The 18,170-nt window shown below is 32.7% G+C and overlaps 3 protein-coding genes across 3 annotated transcripts; 2 read left to right on the plus strand and 1 right to left on the minus strand.

Annotated features, from left to right (window-relative positions):
- Positions 1 to 1,952: 1,952 nt before the first annotated feature.
- LOC106769843 lies at positions 1,953 to 4,464 on the minus strand. Its single transcript, XM_014655619.2, has 3 exons — positions 3,987 to 4,464; positions 2,622 to 2,726; positions 1,953 to 2,525 (listed from the first exon to the last, which is right to left on the minus strand). The coding sequence occupies exons 1-3, from the start codon at positions 4,299 to 4,301 to the stop codon at positions 2,214 to 2,216; spliced, it is 732 nt and encodes a 243-aa protein (XP_014511105.1). The 5' UTR covers positions 4,302 to 4,464; the 3' UTR covers positions 1,953 to 2,213.
- Positions 4,465 to 7,630: 3,166 nt separating this feature from the next.
- LOC106770030 (LOB domain-containing protein 21-like) lies at positions 7,631 to 8,172 on the plus strand. Its single transcript, XM_014655850.2, has one exon. It carries the CDS (start codon positions 7,631 to 7,633, stop codon positions 8,102 to 8,104), a length of 474 nt encoding a protein of 157 aa, XP_014511336.1. The 3' UTR covers positions 8,105 to 8,172.
- Positions 8,173 to 16,180: 8,008 nt separating this feature from the next.
- LOC106771690 (RING-H2 finger protein ATL70-like) lies at positions 16,181 to 17,011 on the plus strand. The gene has a single exon (XM_014657695.2). The coding sequence runs from the start codon at positions 16,415 to 16,417 to the stop codon at positions 16,916 to 16,918; it is 504 nt and encodes a 167-aa protein (XP_014513181.1). The 5' UTR covers positions 16,181 to 16,414; the 3' UTR covers positions 16,919 to 17,011.
- The last annotated feature ends 1,159 nt before the right edge of the window (positions 17,012 to 18,170 follow it).

Raw genomic sequence — 18,170 nt, forward strand, 5'->3', positions numbered from 1 at the left:
AAATTAATTTATATTAATTAAAAATTACATAATACATTATAAACTCATACATAAAATTAAAAATAAATTATAAACTAATATAACAAGAATATAATTTAAACATGAAATAGGGTGCAGGTTGTGGGATTTATTAACAAATGTGAAATGAGAATATAGAATGTAGAGGGGTGGAGACGTAAGAATGCATGTTTTCTTCTGATAGGAAGAAAAGGGGAGTGTAGTCAATAAGGACAGAAATTTTCAATAAACAGAAAATTAACAAATAATTATCTAATTAATAAAGGGTATTTTAGGAAATTGGAGGTGCAAGATGAAATGTTTGGAGGTGTAGGATGAAACACCCTTGTATATATAGTGAATATATTTTTCTAAAAAATGTGTTTTGGGTACAGTCAATACAGTTATATTATTAAAGTAATAGGTCTAAATTGATAAAAGAATTTAAATCTAAATTTAATAGTCAATACGGGTTTTATTTTTCTAAAATATAAAGGATTAAATTAAAATTTTAAAAGATAAAAAGTAAACCGAGTGAAAGGATAAAGACCTGTAATGTAACCTTTAATATATACACAAATATATATATATATATATATATATATATATAAGAAAATTATAATCATTAATAAGTTTATTTAAATTAATAATATAATAAGTTTATTGGTCTTTTAATTTAAACTAATATGTCAGAACAAAACCCTTCATTCCAAATCTTTAAAAAAACCTATAACAGATAAAGACTTCATGGTTTTAAGAAATGCAATATTCACGTTTTAAGTTCTAGAGGAATGAATGGAGAAATAATGCAATTTTTCTTTTCTAAAAACATATAGTTTAAATAATTTTCATCAAACAATAAATAAAATATGATACATTAATAACAATTATATATTGTTTTAAAAAATACTTTAGAAATGCATAAAATAAAAACTAGAACAAAAATTAACCGACAAAAATATATCTTGTAGATTATGATAGTAAAGTTTTAGAGATATAAGTCCAATATTAAAACTTTAATCTAAACATAATATTTAAATAATACAGTTATGAACAAACGAAAATTGTAATTATAATGATTTAGATCATGGATGATCACAGGTAAGGATTTTAATTATAATGAATTAAATATAGATGACAACAGTAAGATCGAACATAAATATTCTAATCCATTATTTAATTCGCAACAAAAAAAAATTCCATTTATTAAGTCTCATTATTTATCGGATATCATTTTTTTAAAATATCCACAAACTCTTTAAAAAATATATGGAGACAAAATAAGATTTAGAGAAAACAAAATTTGGGGTAAAAAAATAAACAATATTTTTATTAGTTGTATTTTTAATACGAGGATTTTGTTGTAATATTTAAATGGTTTTAAATGACATGACCAGTACATATTTATATTCAAAATTAGTTGGCACCCATTAAAAGTCAAAACTTTATACTTCACACAGAAGATTTCTTCCAAGGAAACAATATATAGATCAACAACCTTGAACCCTGCTTCTAAATTTCATTCTTCTTTGATGAACCACTGCATCTTTATCAGAACAATACTTAAGATTCAATTTATTTACCATGAGAGCACTTCGAGCACTTTTAAGGCACTCAAATAGAATACCCTTTAAATAGTTCATCATCCATGGCAATAGGCAATAGCTAATTGCACCTCAGAATAATATATGTGAACTGCCCACTTGCTAAATAATGGACATGTATCAGTTTATCACATCTCACACACTAATCATTATTTAAATTTCAGCTGAATAATATATGATGATTGATACATGTTAATTTCTCAACAAAAAAAGTAAAAATAATGTTACTTTGTTTCCTAATTCAGTCCTCCCCTCCCCAATATTAGATACAAAAACATGAATCGCTCAATAATTCATGTGGAACTAGAAGGACTTTTCAAGCTAGTTTCATCGAAGTTTGGACAGACCACATTCTTCAATCACACTATTTGGAATCTCCAAGTCCAACACAGTTCACTTCAGTCAATGACAAATTCATATGTTTTGTACTCCTCCAACATAATAAAAATAACTTTGGTATACAATATACAAGCCATCATTCTGGGTTCTCACAAATATATTGATAAGAGAAGGGTTGGGATGTGGATAACGTAATAACAAGAGCAAACCACAACAGAATGATACATGACAAAATTAAAAAAAATAAAATAAAATAAAAATAACTAAAGGGTATTAGAAAAATTTATCATACTGGCTAGTGAGGGAATCTCTCAGATTTGAATAAAGGCCATACAGTGAATATTGGCGAAGGTTTTTCACTTCATACCAAGAATTGAGAACTGCAAGGTGCTTATCTGTGCCAGAGAATGCCAGTTGTATACCTATGCTGCAATCCACAGTTCCTCCATGGCTCTTGCAACTGGACGTTTGTAGTGCACAATCCTGATTGTTGAGACACACAGCTTTCGAATTACTCGAGCATTTAGCACACCCGTCTCTTTTCCAGTATAAATTTTGCAGTCTGCCCTTCTTAAACTCAAGGACCTGCAAAGCCAGGTTCAGTTCGTGGTTCTTTGTATGGATTACGGTTATGACCACAAATATCAAAACACTACTTTCAAAAGAAAAACCACTCCTTACAAGAGTAAAACTGGTAACAGTATATGTGCCGTTTGCGACAAAAGCAGGGGGAGACCTTGCTGCATATCTCCGGCCAGCAAATGCAACCATATAGCCATACGTGTCCTGCACAAGAAACAGTTAACAGACCCAAAACAATAAAAAATAAATTAATCAACAGAGACAAAAATACAAAAGTTAACCAAACTGATAATCAAATCAAATCATGCGTTAGGAACTGTTATAAACTGGCCTTCCATTCGCTTAAGCCCAACCAATATGACATATCTGTATGAAGCCCAAACAACTCCAGGATATTTTGACTATAGTCAAAACAGGGACAGTAGTTTATGGCACATACACGCCGTGGTAGCCTATAATTGTCCATAAGGGACCTTTGACCCTCAGCAATAAGGATTCTAGCCTTGAGCTAACAATTATAAATGCTACCAAAATCATGAAAGACATACATATACTACATCTAGTTACTTAAGTGAATTATTATTGGTGTCTTGAACGTTGAAGTATCTTTACAAGTACACCACATCTTATACTTTGGACATAAGACATGTCCCGTATGTGTGTCAGTATCATGTTCAATTTTGTGATAGAGTCGGTTGGGTGTTTAATAGATTATTACTTGAATGATCAAGTGTTTTTAAAGGTATCATGCATTTTGGCCACTCTAAAGTCTAAGCCTGAATCAATAAGCTCGAATGACTAAACCATCAGTTCGGTCAAATCGTCAATCAATTTGGACTGAACAGTGACCTTGCTCAAACTAGTTGCCCCATCCATTTTTGACAAAAAGAGGAACAAATCAGACTCAATTAGGGCGCCCAAAAAAATTGAATTTTGCTATAAACTGAGGCAACAAATGTTTACGTAAGTTGAAAATACGAAAGTAGAAAATAATAAGAGAATTGAAATTGGAACGAGACAGAGGTTTCAATGTCATGTTTCACTAAAAAATAATTTCAACTCACTTTCATACGAAAGTATGCTTAACTAGAAAAAAAGAATTGCATTCTATGAGTTGCACTCCACTTTAAACCGTCCATATTGTTATGTTGTAACGAAGAGAGGAGAAATAAGCTTCCTTCCAAATCCCCCAACTCCACAATTTCCAGTTACTCAAGCAAGCATAGCTTGAATTTAGCATAAACAAAACATCTCACAAAAATAAAAAAGGAAAATTCCTATTCACATGAACCAAGGATTCTGAAATTAGGGTTTCGTGAATACTTTCTAGTCAACTGGCATAAATGATCGTCGTTCAATGCTAGATTTTGGAGTAGCAAAAAGGAATTAAAACAAACACACTAATTAACCAAATTATGAATTAACAAAAGAAATTGACTTCGAACAGAGAAACTGAGAACGAACCGCGGTGAATGATGAGGAGTTAACGGTCAGGAGCGAGATTTCGTCGACCTTGGGTCTGAACACAGAGATCTGATAATTCGAATTGGAGAGAGAGAGTCTCGTATCACACGGTGACAGCTGAACGCTGTTGTTGTTGTTCAAGAAGAACTTGTCCTTCGGCGCGAACACGATTCCGAACGAGAATCCGTCGGATCTCTGCACACGGGTATCGGAGCAAGGAGAGAATACAGGGTTGTTGTCGCCGGCGTCCACCGTCAACGCCGCCAGGAGCACCGCCACCACGATTGCCGCCGCTAGTCCTCTGATAACCTCCATGGAAGAATATTCTAGAAGTTTTCACCAAACCTAAGGGAGTCGCTGAGTGCGAATTTCGGTTTTCTCGTAACTTCAGCCGTTCATCCGGTTGAAGAACTAATGTCGTTTTACGTTAAACGACTTCGTTTCTATTAAACAACTACGTTTCTATCAAACGGCTTCTTTTCTGTCAAACGACTTCTGAAAATGCTACAAGCGTTTTTCAATAATAATAATAATTAGGTCTGAATATACTTTTTTTTTTATTCATAGTGTAATTTTGATTTCTTTCAAAAAAAAATATTATATATTTGATCCTCCTGGTTTCAAAATTTAGTAATTTTTCCTTTTTTTAAAAAAAAATTGATAACATGACACTATTTTGTAGAAAAGTGGGAACAAGTTCTTCTAAACTGATTAAAGTAATCAATTATTCGGAAGAAAATTATCATCTTGAATTATAGACGCAAAATAAGGATAAAATTTAATTATGCTGGATAACATTTTAGAAACTAATTAATAGAGTAAAACTTGGGCTGGACCCACATTATCATTGGGCTCATGAGCGGGGTATTTAGGGTGTTACTTCCTGTACCTCTCCACTTCCAACCTCTACCCCCACAATTTTTTTGATTTTTTTTAAAAATACGAAAATAACCTTTCTTTATTTATTGTTTTTACCTTTTTAACCCTATTTATTAAAGTTAACCTAAGTTATTCTCTCCTTTCAATCACTTCAGTCAAACACACATTCCCAGATTCCCACCCCCCTCCCACCAAGTTAACTCTTCAACTTTTCAAAAACTTTTCATTTTGAAAAACTCTTCATTCTCCCAGTTCTCTTCGTTGGCGTGGTGGTGGTTTTGGCTTTTGGTGTGTGCGGCCAGTGTGTGCGGCAGTGCGGCGCGGCGTGGCGGTGTGTGCGGCGGTGCGGTGGGTGGTGGTGCGGCGGTGCGGCGCGGTGGTTCTCGAGAGGTTAGTTTTCCTTTCGTTCTTTTTTTTAAATGTATGCAATATAATGTTTAGGATTTGGTTGATTTCTGCTGTTGTTGGTTTCTGTGTGGTTTGCTGTTGAGGTTTCTGTGTGCGTTGTGTGCAGGGGAAGAAGACGTCCACGCCCTGAAACGGATGTCGTACATCTATTTGGCCCTGAAATGGATGTCGACATCCGTCGATGAATGTCGATATCCGTCTCGCCTCGCCTAGCCGCTTTTTAACAGGTTAAAGGTCCGAGCACCAGGACTTGATATCTCACTTGTATCACAATCACCACTTGAACAACAATCACCAATTGAACGAGAGTGAGGAGAGAAAAAATTTCTGAAAGAATAGGAGAAAGAATTTTGAGGGGGTGAAGGATGAAAGCATGAAAATAAAAAGTAAATTTTTACTAAAGGATAAAATTGGAATAAAAAAAATAGAGTAAAGGGTAAAAATGTAAGGGGGAGGTGTAGGGAGCAAGTGGGGAGGTACAGGGAGTAACTCCCGGGTATTTATAAAGGATGTTAATCCCTGGACCTCCACATTTTGGCCCTCTACCTCCCCATTTTTTTTAAATTTTTTTATATTACAAAAATAACCTTTTATGTATTTTGTAATTTACTTTTTTAACCCTCTTTTATTTAACTAACTCTAAATTTCTTACTTTCCCATTTTCAATTTCATTCCTCCCTAACGGTAACAGAGCACCCTATTCGTTTCCCTTCACTCTCGTTTTCATCTTTTTTAACTTCTGACTCCCAACTTTAGTCCTCTCTGTGCATTTCGTGGTGCGGTGGGTGCGGCAGATGCGGCGGGTGCGGCGGTGCGACGGGTGCGGTGGTGCGGTGTGCAGGGGTACTGATCTAGAATGATCAAAGCTTTCTTCGTTTATTCCATATCAATATTTGTCATCTTCATATTGACCAGAACGAAGCAAACATACAATATTTGTCATCTTCATGGTAGGCGCTTCGGTTCAAGTGCTAGATGCCATTTGCACATACAAGTAAGTTTACAAACATTAAATATGCTATTTTGAATAATAAAATTATATCTCAATATTGTTTGTTAATAATGCAGGGACTATGAAACTTTGAACCATCAAATGTGAGTTGCCTTGATGATCCTGATTTCATACCTTCAGAAGTTGCAGAGAATTCAATCACACCTGTGAAAAATTATAACATACGCTCTCGCAATCATTACCATTCCATACTAATTTAGAAAATTAGGACTTTGTGTATTAGTATGCAACTAAAGAAATTGATTCTTCTGACTCTCACTTATGCTAGAAGGACGAGATTGAACAGAAGATTGAAGGAAGATATGTTTATATATGCCTGTAACGAATGTCAACGGATTTGATTTATATATTATGCACCGCCACACCTTTAAATGGATTTGATCATCCTTCAACGGATGTCAACATCCGTTTAAGGTGAAACAGATGTCGACATCCGTTTCACTTTAAACGGATGTTGACATCCGTTGAAGGATGATCAAATCCATTTAAGGGTTTAGGCTATTTTTAACAGTTACGTACCTCTCTGTTGCTTACGTTTCTCCTTTTACCACCACGCCTTCAAACACGATCACAGAGATGAAGATGAAGAACTTTGTTGCAACTTTCCTTCCACCAGGCCAACGATTCTCACAGTAAAAAAAAGAGAGCATAAAAGAATTCGAAAAAACAACGAAACAGAAACGAGAGAGCAGAACGTGAGAAAAAAAATTAGATTTTTTACTTTAGGAGAATGAAATTAAAATTAACCTATAAAATATATTTTACTTAAAGGGTATAATAGGAATATAAATAAAAAATAAAAATATAAATAATAAAGAAGGGATAAACGTGAGATGGGGAGGTGGAAGGCCAAAAATGTAGAGGTGCAGGGATCAACGCCCATTTATAAATTGGGTGTTGTTTCCTCCATCTTTTTCTTTCTTTTTTTATCTTTTATTTTATTTTTTTATTCATATTTTATCCTTTTAATAAAAGGTTAAAATTTTATAATTTTTACTCATTTCTCTACATAAGCTATTCATTCTCTTTTTCGATTATCTTTTCATTCTTACTCTTTTTGGTACAATTCTTTCTTTTTTCTTTGGTGTGATTATCTTTTCATTCTTACTCTTTGTGGTCCGATTCTTTCTCTTTTCTTTGGCGTGAGAGTGTTGTGAGTGAGAGATTCTTGAAAGGAATTGTCTTAGGGGTTATAAAAATTCAGTCTGCGGTTGAAGGTAGTGATCTACTCTAAAAGATTTCACAGAAAAAGGTGTGAGAATAAACGCCAGGTACGTAACCCTAATCCCTTAAATAGATATGAGCATCAGTCAACGCATGTCAACATTCGTTTAAGGTGAAACGGATGTCGACATGCGTACCCAATTGTATTTTTGCACCTTACTTTAGGTCTGATGAGTGCAATAAGTTTGCCAAGGTGCACAAGGTATTTGGAGCTAGCAATGTAAGCAAGATCTTGATCGAAGTGTCGGAAGAGCAGAGAGAGGACACCGTCAATTCTCTCGCATATGAGGCAGAGGCAAAGCTCAGAGGCCTCGTTTATGGATGCATTGATGCCATAGCTTTGTTGCAGAGGAAGATGGTTGAGCTTCAACATGATCTCGCCATTGCTAAGGATCGTCTTGCACGATGTCACGCTGCTGCTACTGTTCTCCCTTCTCCTGATATCTTGCGTGCCCATGTTAGCCTCCCTCCATTCCCTAACTTTTGCACTTCCTCCAATGATTTCAATGATATCTTCTGCCACAGTTCATCATCTCAATTATTCAGCCGCCACGAAACGGTTGATGATTTCAACCAAATCCCATATATATTTTAATCTTATGTATGCATGTTATGGTCCCCTTTTCCATGTAATTATTGTTATCAGTCTTTCTAATCAATCATGAGCAGTTACGCTCTGATGTATGTGCTAATGAATAAGAACTCCAGGAGAAAGAATAAGGCTGAATTGAAAACTCTCAACCAAAATGTATTATTGCTTTGTGTTGTTGATTTGCTAAATTTCACGATTCCTACACTATTATTGCAGCTAGCAACTGCTTGAAAATGATGGGTATCTTGGCCTTTTTAGGTTCACTTTTGTAACAGCATATTAGTAATGGGATTTTCGTTGTTCCTGCTTTCCAACTTTTCAAAGTGACCATAAATTTTACCTCAAAAACTCTTGTTCTCATCAATCTATTTTCTACCAATTCTGATTATTTCAGACAACTTTTGTTTGGTTTGGTAATAGTAAGACTCAATTTTCCAAGCTTTGAGTTGAGAGGCATACAAATAAAATAAATTAGAAAAGAAAAAAGAAAGCCTCTTACAAGTGTGAACTCAGATCACCACCTTCTAGTCTGGATGAAAAGGCGGATCTCAATGGGAGAAGAGGCGGATCTCAATCTTGGGGGAGGCGGATCTCAATCTTGGGGAGGTGGGACTGTGAGTGAGGAGAGAGTAAAAGTTGACGTAGGGTTTGAGAGTTACTCCTGGTAAATAACTAAAATAAAAAAATGTAAAAAAATAAAAAGGTTAAAAAAGTAAAAGAAAAAGGATATTTTTTTAATAAAAAAAAAGTAGAAACTTGGGGAGGTGGAGGATGGAAACGGAAAGGTGGAAGGAGCAACCCCCACATAAATTTGGATGGATATTTTATCCTGGACCTCCAAGTAGCATCTCCATTTTCCTAAAATACTCATAACTAATAAGTTCTGTATTTATTAATTTTATGTTTGTTGAAAATTTCTGTGCTAAGTATTGATTCACCCAATTTTCTCCCCTTTTATCATGAAACATGTGTTCTTAGACCCCGTTTCTCAAACCCTACACCCCATTTGAATTGTTGTGATAATCTTCTGTCTTTCTTAATATTTTTAAATTTATGTATGAATTTGTATGAGTTTATAATGTAATTATATAATTTTTAGTTATTAAAAATTAATTTGTATGAATTTATTAAAATTAATAAAAATATTATAGAATAGAAAAAACTTAACATGTGTGTATCGAATATGAAAATCCAATTCTACCTATATCGGAAGTAGATATCTAATGTTCTGATTTTCGGATGTTCATATAAAATTATGAAGATGTTATCGGATATGAAAATCCGAGAAGGGATGTATCAGATGTATAGACGAGGGATCGGATATAGAGATCTGATCCGTTTATGTTATGTGCTAAGTATAATTCTGTGATAGATGTATCTGGGTAGCAAAGTAAGAATAGAAGAAGAGGAGGAAAATTAACAACTTCAATTGTTAAAAAGAATGACTTTTAAAATCAAAAGCACAGGGGTGGAATCATGTAAGAATGTTGTGCAGGAAATTAATAGAAGGATGTGGGGCAAAACGTTGGATCATCTTCTTCAAATTTGAAACCCACGAGTGTTTCTTTCTTCATCGTCCCCACCCACTGTGGCGCTCCCAACCGCTGGCCAAAGCCAACCATCGCCGCAAGTCCCACGTCTAGTCAACGTTGTCGGCGGGGATGTCGTCAACCATTAAAGGCGTCGCCAGCGAAGTGACTCTTTCTTTGTCTTCATCTTCACACACATCGCGATGCCAGCCCTAATATTAAAAGCTCCTCCCTATGACGGGCGACACCTGTCCTCTCTTTCTCCTTCGTCAATTCCTTTGTTTTAAGATGCATCGTAAAACCTAAATCAAAATCAGGCAACCCCTTCAACTCCACACCATCCAACCAGAAGCCCAGCCACAGTAGCGACCCTACTACTGGCGTTGTTATGTTCTTCCTCTTGACCTAGGCATGGGTTCTCTATTTGGGTCGTTATTCGCAGCTCGGTGTGAGTTTGGAGAATGAAGATGACGCATGGATTATGATGAAGGGTGGCTTATGAAGAATAATGGAGGTGGGTTTGGTTCTCCATCTTTGTGTGTGCCTCTTTGTAGATTGTATTAGGATGAATGAAAATTGAGATTGGTGTTGAGTTATTGAAGATGATGGTGGATGGTATAGTGGTTTGAGGATGAAGGTGTTATGCTTGAATTATGATGAAGAATTATGGAGATGTTGGTGAAGATGAAGGTACTCGTTTTGTTGTTTTTGCTTTTTGTTGTGTTTTTCTGTTGAGTATTGAAGAAAGGGATCATTACTTATATTTCTATTTCTATTAAAAGGTGGGCCTGGCAAAACATCGGAAATCCACATCTGATATAGGTATGATCAGATTTTCATATCCGATATTTTTTTTTATTCTAAAATATTTTTAGTAATTTTAATAAATTCATACAAATTAATTTATAATAATTAGAAATTATATGATTACATTATAAACTCATACAAATTCATACATAAATTTAAAAGTATTAAGGAAAACAAAAGATTATCACAATTGCAATTCAAATGGGGTGTAATGGAGTGTAAGTTTTCATTTTAATACATGAGAAATGGGGTGCAAGGATACAGGGGTGCATGTTTCATTTTAATACATCATCAAATTAAGGCAATTTGGGAATAAGCAGTCTATCCCACGATCGCTAAATGTTGTTCTAGAGGTTGAGTTGGCAACTATTGATAATTGTTGGTTATACTTCACAGAGCATGTGTTGGTCAATGTCATAACAACCCCCTTTCCATTTGCATGTGTTAAAAGATACCTACAGTGGTTCAAAAGGGTATCCCATCCTTATGTTATTTATGTTGCTAAGGACGATTGGCCAAGTCTTGTACCCCAATTTCATCATCATCTCCCAGATGATATTCTAGTGGGCGGGAGATTGGAATCAGGACATAGGTTATTGGTCTATATGTAACTAAAATATGTTTTATGTATTTATGTTACGAAACAATGTTAATTAATATGTTGTTATTGTCACTACAAAGATTATCAGACACATTGTGACCATCTTACAAAGGACGATTCATTATTGTGATGTGAGTGAGGGCATTGTAGCCTGAGACTGGACTAACGAGGAATTATAGATAGCTCATGAGGCATTCGAAGAACATGCCTTCAATAATAGAGGAAGTCGCAATGTACAAATAAATGTTCATCTACATCTGGATAGTAGCGTGTTTATTTAATGATCTATTGACCTATGTTGATTTTCATGTAATACCAACATTTTTATTATGTCTTATGTTGTTTTGAACTTCAAGATAATGTTTGTAACTAAAAAAATTTGTATTTATTATTTGCATTTATATCATTTGTATACATAATACAAATATCAGTTCTGATGCAAGTCTACATAACTAGTATTCATGCCCATTAACTTTAGATTCTACTGACATAACAAGACGATCATGCGTGGGTCTTGAGGTAACAATGGGTAGACGATATGATATTCACCATCAGTAAAGAACAACCTACTTGTAAGTGAACTTATGAAAATAAAATTAGTAAATGGAAATTATTTTATACTGGTACAAAATACTAATCACTTTACCTACACAGAATGAGAACCATGAACATGTCCTATACTTATTAGTTGATGATGTCTTATATTAGAAAGTGTTATAGTATGTTGTGGAAAAATCGTAACATTTTGAACCAATGACAATTAAACTAAGATGACATTATATCGATTAGCAATAACATAGCCAGTATCTGGTATAGTCATCCACTTCTCCATATTAACCTTTAATATTAATGAAAGAAAATGTTATGGAAGAAAAACAATTAACACATAATAAGTAAAGTGTGAAGTATAACACCACGTACTCTTTTTTGTGAAATCTGGTGAGTTCCTTAATTAGATTTTGAAACTAAATTTTGAAATTCGGCGAGGTCCTTAATTTGATTTCAAAATCTAGTGAATTTTTCAAAATTTGGTGGATTCTTAAAACGGATTTCCAAATCTAGTGAGTTTCTAAATCAAATTTTGAAATCTAATAAGTTCTTTAATCCATGAGTTACTTAACTAAATTTCAAAATTCAGTACTTCCTTAAATCAAATTTTGAAATCTGCTATTTTCTTTAATAGAATTTTAAAATCTATTGATTATTGAAACTTTTTACACAACAACTTTTGAAATTCGATGAATACTTTTACAAATTAGATTTCGGAATCTGTTAAATATAATAAAAGTAAATTATAAATTTAGAATTAAAAAACAAACATAAATAAAAGAAGGCTTAAATCCTTAATTGGTCCCCATGTTAGGAGAAAATTTTTAGTTTAGTACCCGCTTTTAAAAGTGTATACATTAGGTCCCCGTGTTTTGCAATTTGTGTCAATTTAGTGAATTAATGACACTTCAAACAAGTTTGTTACAACAATTGGAAGGTGTTCAAACATTCAAACAGTTAATAAATATGCTGCATCTCAAAATGACTTGTCCACTTGCAATTTTCAAGCCAAATTGATGGTTCAAAGGGACTAAATTGACACAAATTACAAAACATGGGACCCAATGTATACACTTTTAAAAGTGGGTACTAAACTGAAAATTTCCTCTTTACATGGGGACCAATTAAGGATTTAAGCCATAAAAGAATGAAGTGAATAATACCTCTGTTTCAAACGAAAATAAACAAAAATGAAGAAAGTTTAAGATCAAGAAGGAAAATGAAAAAAAAAAAGACATAAAAACATCATTAAAAAAAAAAACTGAAGTTGAAGAAGAGAGAAAACATGTTTGAGTTGCTTCTAAAAGTGACTTGGGGTGCCAACATAAGTAAATAAAGCACCACATAGGTGCAGGAAGAGAATTTAAAGGTGCATGAAGAAAGTTCCGATAAATTTTTACAATGTTTTCAACTATCATCTCTCCTTTTTCTAAACACACCTTCACTTCTGTTTAAACACCTCCCATCGCATTTTCACTCAACTCTCCTTCAAACAACACGCTTTGTTTCTTTCGTTTACTCACTCAACCCCCACAACAATTTTTCTTTATTATATTATATACATTTAACTTTCAAGTTTGTTTCTCAAACATTATATTTAGTTTAAATATGTTTTTGCTCTTTCTAAAAACTATTTTTCCTCCAATTATTTTCTTTATTTTTTAAGTCTTTTAATTTTTATGTAACGGTTCTCCTATTAAAAATTTAATTTTTAATCCTTTATTTTTTGCCATGTTAATTTTAGTCTTTGAGATTATATGACCTTAGTGACATTATACATGGCAAATGACAGTTTAATTAACATTTATCATATGAATTTAATTAAGTAACATGGATTTTTGAAAGTTTATTTGATTTTGTTCATGGTCACTAATAAGGAAAATATTTTAGTCATCTTGTTATTTGTTCGTGTTGAGTGTTATTATATTGTTTTTGGTTTTTACTTTATTATTTTGTAAATCCTAAGAACATGATAATTGTAAGTTTTACATCGATTAGAGATAAAATCAATTTATAATATATAAGTATGGTGTAAATTTTACTTTTAAAGTCGATTTTAGGAGGTTGAGTTAGACTTATAGTTCACTTATTAATATTATAGTTAATTTAATCACCATATTGTTGACCACAGAAAACATGGTTTTGTTTATTGCTTATATTTTCAATCTTATAAGGCTATAAAGTCATTGCTAGCTTTTTCATTGAGTAAGATGTTCTCCCATAAAATTTGTGGATTTTTGTGGTGTTAAAAAAATAGTTATCTCATGAAAGCTTTATATAATAAATTCTTATTTTTAAAATACTTAAATTTAGTATTGAAAAATAACTTTGTGAAAACTTGCTGTAACTCACTTCTGATGCAGTGAAAAGTCGCGTTGGGCGCCAGGAATTCGAGCTGGGCGCGAATTTTCGCTGATATGTCAAAATGGGTTATTTAAACATAGGTCTCGCGATTTTTGAGATTCTTCTCCTCCTACACTTCATTCTTCACCTAGAGAGATTGGAAGAGGCCCTTGGAGGCTATTTGGGGGTGTTGGGAAGCTCTCCCACTCCTCCTTGGGTCTTCAAGCTTCTTTAATGGTGATTTTGTCCCTTTTGGATTGAGGAAGAAGATGGCTCACAAATTGGAGATGGAGATGCGAAGGGGAGGCGCAAATGGAGCATGGAGCAGCTGCCAAGAACCTTGGGAAAGGCTTTGCATCTTCTCTTTGGTTCCAATTTCTTCCTCTGGTTCCAATTTCTTCCTTATCTCTTCAATTTTGTGAACCCTAAGTTCTGCACCATGGGGGGCTTTTCCTATTTGTTGAGATTAGTTGTAAAACATGGAATTCGTATGTATTTTGTGATGTTAATGATATATGTTTTTCCATTTCAATGTTAGTATTTGATTTCTATGCTTAATGTTTGTTGTGGCTTGATCACCCATGGCTTGAATTGTAGTTCTTGATGTATTGGAAAATATGACTTGAANTTAGAACTGAAATTGAACACCTAATTGATGGAATTGAGTTGCTTGTGAATGCATTAGAATGAAATGGATGAACTCTAGTCTTGACAAATTGTAAATACACTATGTTAAATTCCTTACACACCAACTGTTTGATAAAATACTAAAAAGAGTTTCTTGTGTTTTTTTGTGCACTTTGATGTCTAATTGAGTTATAAAAGGAAGAGTTGTCATGTGTTGCACAAGTCCCTCGGGAGAAAACGATATTTATCACTTGTTACGCTGCGACCGGTGCACTTACCGTTGATTTTGCAGCCAACACTCACATCTAAATAAAATAAATCAAATTTATAAATTTCCAAATCTTATTCAAACAAAGTCATCTTAACTATTTTTAGCTAATAAAAGGGGCTAGATTATCACCTTGCTTTTAAGCTAATTTAATTTGCAATATTTTGAACCATATTCAAGTTCACTAACAAATAAAACTATAATAATCTGGACATAAGTTGTCTAATCCAACCTCATATATTTGACTTTCTTATCGCAAAGTTGGACATTTATATTTTTCCAAGCTAGTGAACTATTGGGGAAAATAATTTGATAACCAACTTTTCAGTACATAAACATATTATAACTTCTTTAATAATAAAATATTAAATTATCATATTTAATTAAAATGTAAATTAAATTATTTAATAAATAAATGAAATTTTTAATTTTAAAAGAAGATTTAAAACTAAAATAAACAAACACACCCTGTGATTTTGCTTTCTTGTTTTGGGTTAAATATACATAAAAATATAATTGGCCAGTTCACATCTGCTAAGGCAAGAAGTTTATGCAATCATGCTTTAAAATAAAGTATACTTAACGACTCTATTTAAATAGTATTATACTCGTCCCATTTATCTATACGATCAATATGGATATCCGTTATTATAATTTACAAAATTATCAAAATCTACTCTCTTGATTTTCTAATCAAGTGTTATAGTTATACAATTATATATATNTTTTTTAACTTGTACATCTAATTTAATGATCTCACTATTTTACAAGAGTCTGATCCAATTATTAATATATTTCATGCTTTTAATTTAAAATACAAACGCTGATCCATACGCAATTTTGTTTACTCTTCTGCAGTTTGACTTTTCTAAACTTAATGATTCTTTTATTATATAAAAAATACTACGGTATTAATGTGGTTGGTGGTGGCTTTAACCAAACAGGTGGAATTACACTACTAAACTAGAAGTATATAAATAAAAATAATGAAACTAAACCGTAAGAATATAGAAATATATAAGAATCAAAACTGCATGATCAGCCAAAAAATAATAAAACTTGATTCACAACTTTCCTAGTAATGCATGGAACGTGGCCATTCTCAACCATTGACCACTGACAGATAGGGTTTTTGTATAATATAATGATGTTTTGTTTGGAAGAAAGTATATTGTGAACACAAACGAATGGTAGATACATGGAAATATTGACATCAAGGATCGTTGACCTGAACAAACCAGTGAACATGTAAACATAATCTAACGTTGAGAAATTGGAATGTATTCACATGCAAATGCATCATCATTATGTTTTGTTTTCTTTACTTAACCCTAAATACACGTCTTTCTTTCATTCAAACGCAACCCTTAATTTCTTAACCTTCTTCTTCTTCTTCTTTCCTTCTCTCTCTCTCTTTCACATTCATTTTCCGTTGACTTTGTATATCATGAAATCTTGCAGCAGCCAAATCATTAACGTTTCATTGCAAGTTGATCTCATCCATCGCCATGGCTAACATAAACACTTTTCTTAACCCCCTTGAATCCAAAACCATCTGATTTTTCATCATCATCATCATCATCAAGAAGATGAACAATACAAGTGATTCATCTGGGTACCTTGGCTCCAGCAACATAAGTGGCTTTGGCATGGGCATCGGAATTTCAATTGGGATTCTTCTGCTTATCACAACCATCACACTCACCTCCTACTTCTGCACCAGATCACAGGTACCAACTGCTCCAAGGAGAAGAACTTCTTCTGGCCCACAATTCCTCGAGCCACAGCATACAGTAATTGATGTTGGGTTGGATGAAGCCACAATCATGAACTACCCCAAGATGCTGTACTCTGAAGCCAAGCTAAGGAAATCTGATTCCACAGCAACAAGCTGTTCCATATGTCTGGGAGATTACAAAAGTTCTGATGTGCTAAGGGTTTTGCCAGATTGTGAACATGTCTTTCACCTCAATTGCATAGACCCATGGTTGAGGCTGCATCCAACTTGTCCTCTCTGCAGAACATCTCCTATCCCAACACCTCTCTCGACACCTCTTGCAGAAGTTGTCCCGTTAGCAACAAGGCGAGATTAATTCATAGTATATGTTTTTTTCAATGTTGTAGTAGTACTGGTTCACCAAGGTTTTAAGGTTTATCAGAGTTTCATAAAATACTTTATTGATTCATTCTATATGTAAATTCTTCTCTTCTACCCTTTCTCCAAAACAAAACAAATGTTTAAAGTTCACAAATTTTAGTTCATAATGAGTAGCTGCTGGTAATTTCTTTATATTTTTTCCTGGTATGGAATCTTGAAAACCTCGCACAGTATTATTCATAATATGTTTATGTGGAAAGAAAAAAAATATTATTAACGATATCACTTGAGATTCAATTAGTAATTTAATTTTTATATTTAGAGATTTAATTTATTTTCATCATTATGTTATTTTTTTTTCAATTGAGTTTTTATTTTGGTTAAATTAATATTAATATTGTTTGAAAATGTCACATGTGAAAAATTGAGTTATCTTTTATTTTAGAACTTATATGATTTTAACTTTAACATGTAACACTTTGAAAATATCCCGATTTTGATAGTTTTAAATTTTAAAACATGATATTTTCAAATAGTATTAATGTCTATTTAACATAAACTATTTTTTTTATAAAAAAAATAGATTCTCTGAGTTTTTTAAAAAGATAAGAAACTCAATTAACTAAAACAATTATAAAGATCAAAATGAATAAAAGACTTAAATATAAAGATTAAATTATTAATTAAACACAAATTTAAGGTACATTTTATGAAATATGGATGTAGTTTTGTAAAAGCTGTTTAATCTAATTTATAAATAAAACCGGTTTTATCTTATTAATAATTTGCTAATAAAAGTTTATATTGAATGTCTATATAAGATCATCTCCAATTAAAATGATCAAAGTTTTATATTGTAATAACCTCAATTTTGAAGAAAAAATAAAATACTAAACGTTGTCGACAAATTCCAAATAATACGTCATCTTAATTATTGAAATGTCTACGTCAGCTATTTGAAATTAAAATAAACCCAAAACTTCTTTCAAGACAAAAGCATTAACAATGGTTAGACCATTTTAAGACAACTGGATCAACTTTAAATAAAATTGACAATCCATTAATTTAAAATTAATTTGTTTACAATTTAAAAAGTCAGAAAAATTATATATATGAACTAGATAATACAATTTATAGATCACATATGGACTAATTTTAATCTATGAAAAAATACATTTCATGTTTCTTTTTCACACTTTTCCATAAAAGAAGCTTATGATAAAGAAGTTCATTTAAATATACCATAG

The sequence above is a fragment of the Vigna radiata genome, chromosome 8, assembly GCF_000741045.1.
Source record: "Vigna radiata var. radiata cultivar VC1973A chromosome 8, Vradiata_ver6, whole genome shotgun sequence".
Lineage (NCBI taxonomy): Eukaryota > Viridiplantae > Streptophyta > Magnoliopsida > Fabales > Fabaceae > Vigna > Vigna radiata.

What these genes read in the sequence shown, in the direction of transcription:
- LOC106769843 (XM_014655619.2), bottom strand. Translation starts at nt 4,301, where the DNA reads ATGGAGGTTATCAGAGGACTAGCGGCGGCAATCGTGGTGGCGGTGCTC. An exon ending in ACTCCTCATCATTCACCGCG is followed by an intron (nt 2,727 to 3,986) that starts GTTCGTTCTCAG and finishes TTTCTTGTGCAG; the next exon opens with GACACGTATGGCTATATGGT. An exon ending in CTGTTACCAGTTTTACTCTT is followed by an intron (nt 2,526 to 2,621) that starts GTAAGGAGTGGT and finishes CTGGCTTTGCAG; the next exon opens with GTCCTTGAGTTTAAGAAGGG.
- LOC106770030 (XM_014655850.2), top strand. Translation starts at nt 7,631, where the DNA reads ATGTCGACATGCGTACCCAATTGTATTTTTGCACCTTACTTTAGGTCT.
- LOC106771690 (XM_014657695.2), top strand. Translation starts at nt 16,415, where the DNA reads ATGAACAATACAAGTGATTCATCTGGGTACCTTGGCTCCAGCAACATA.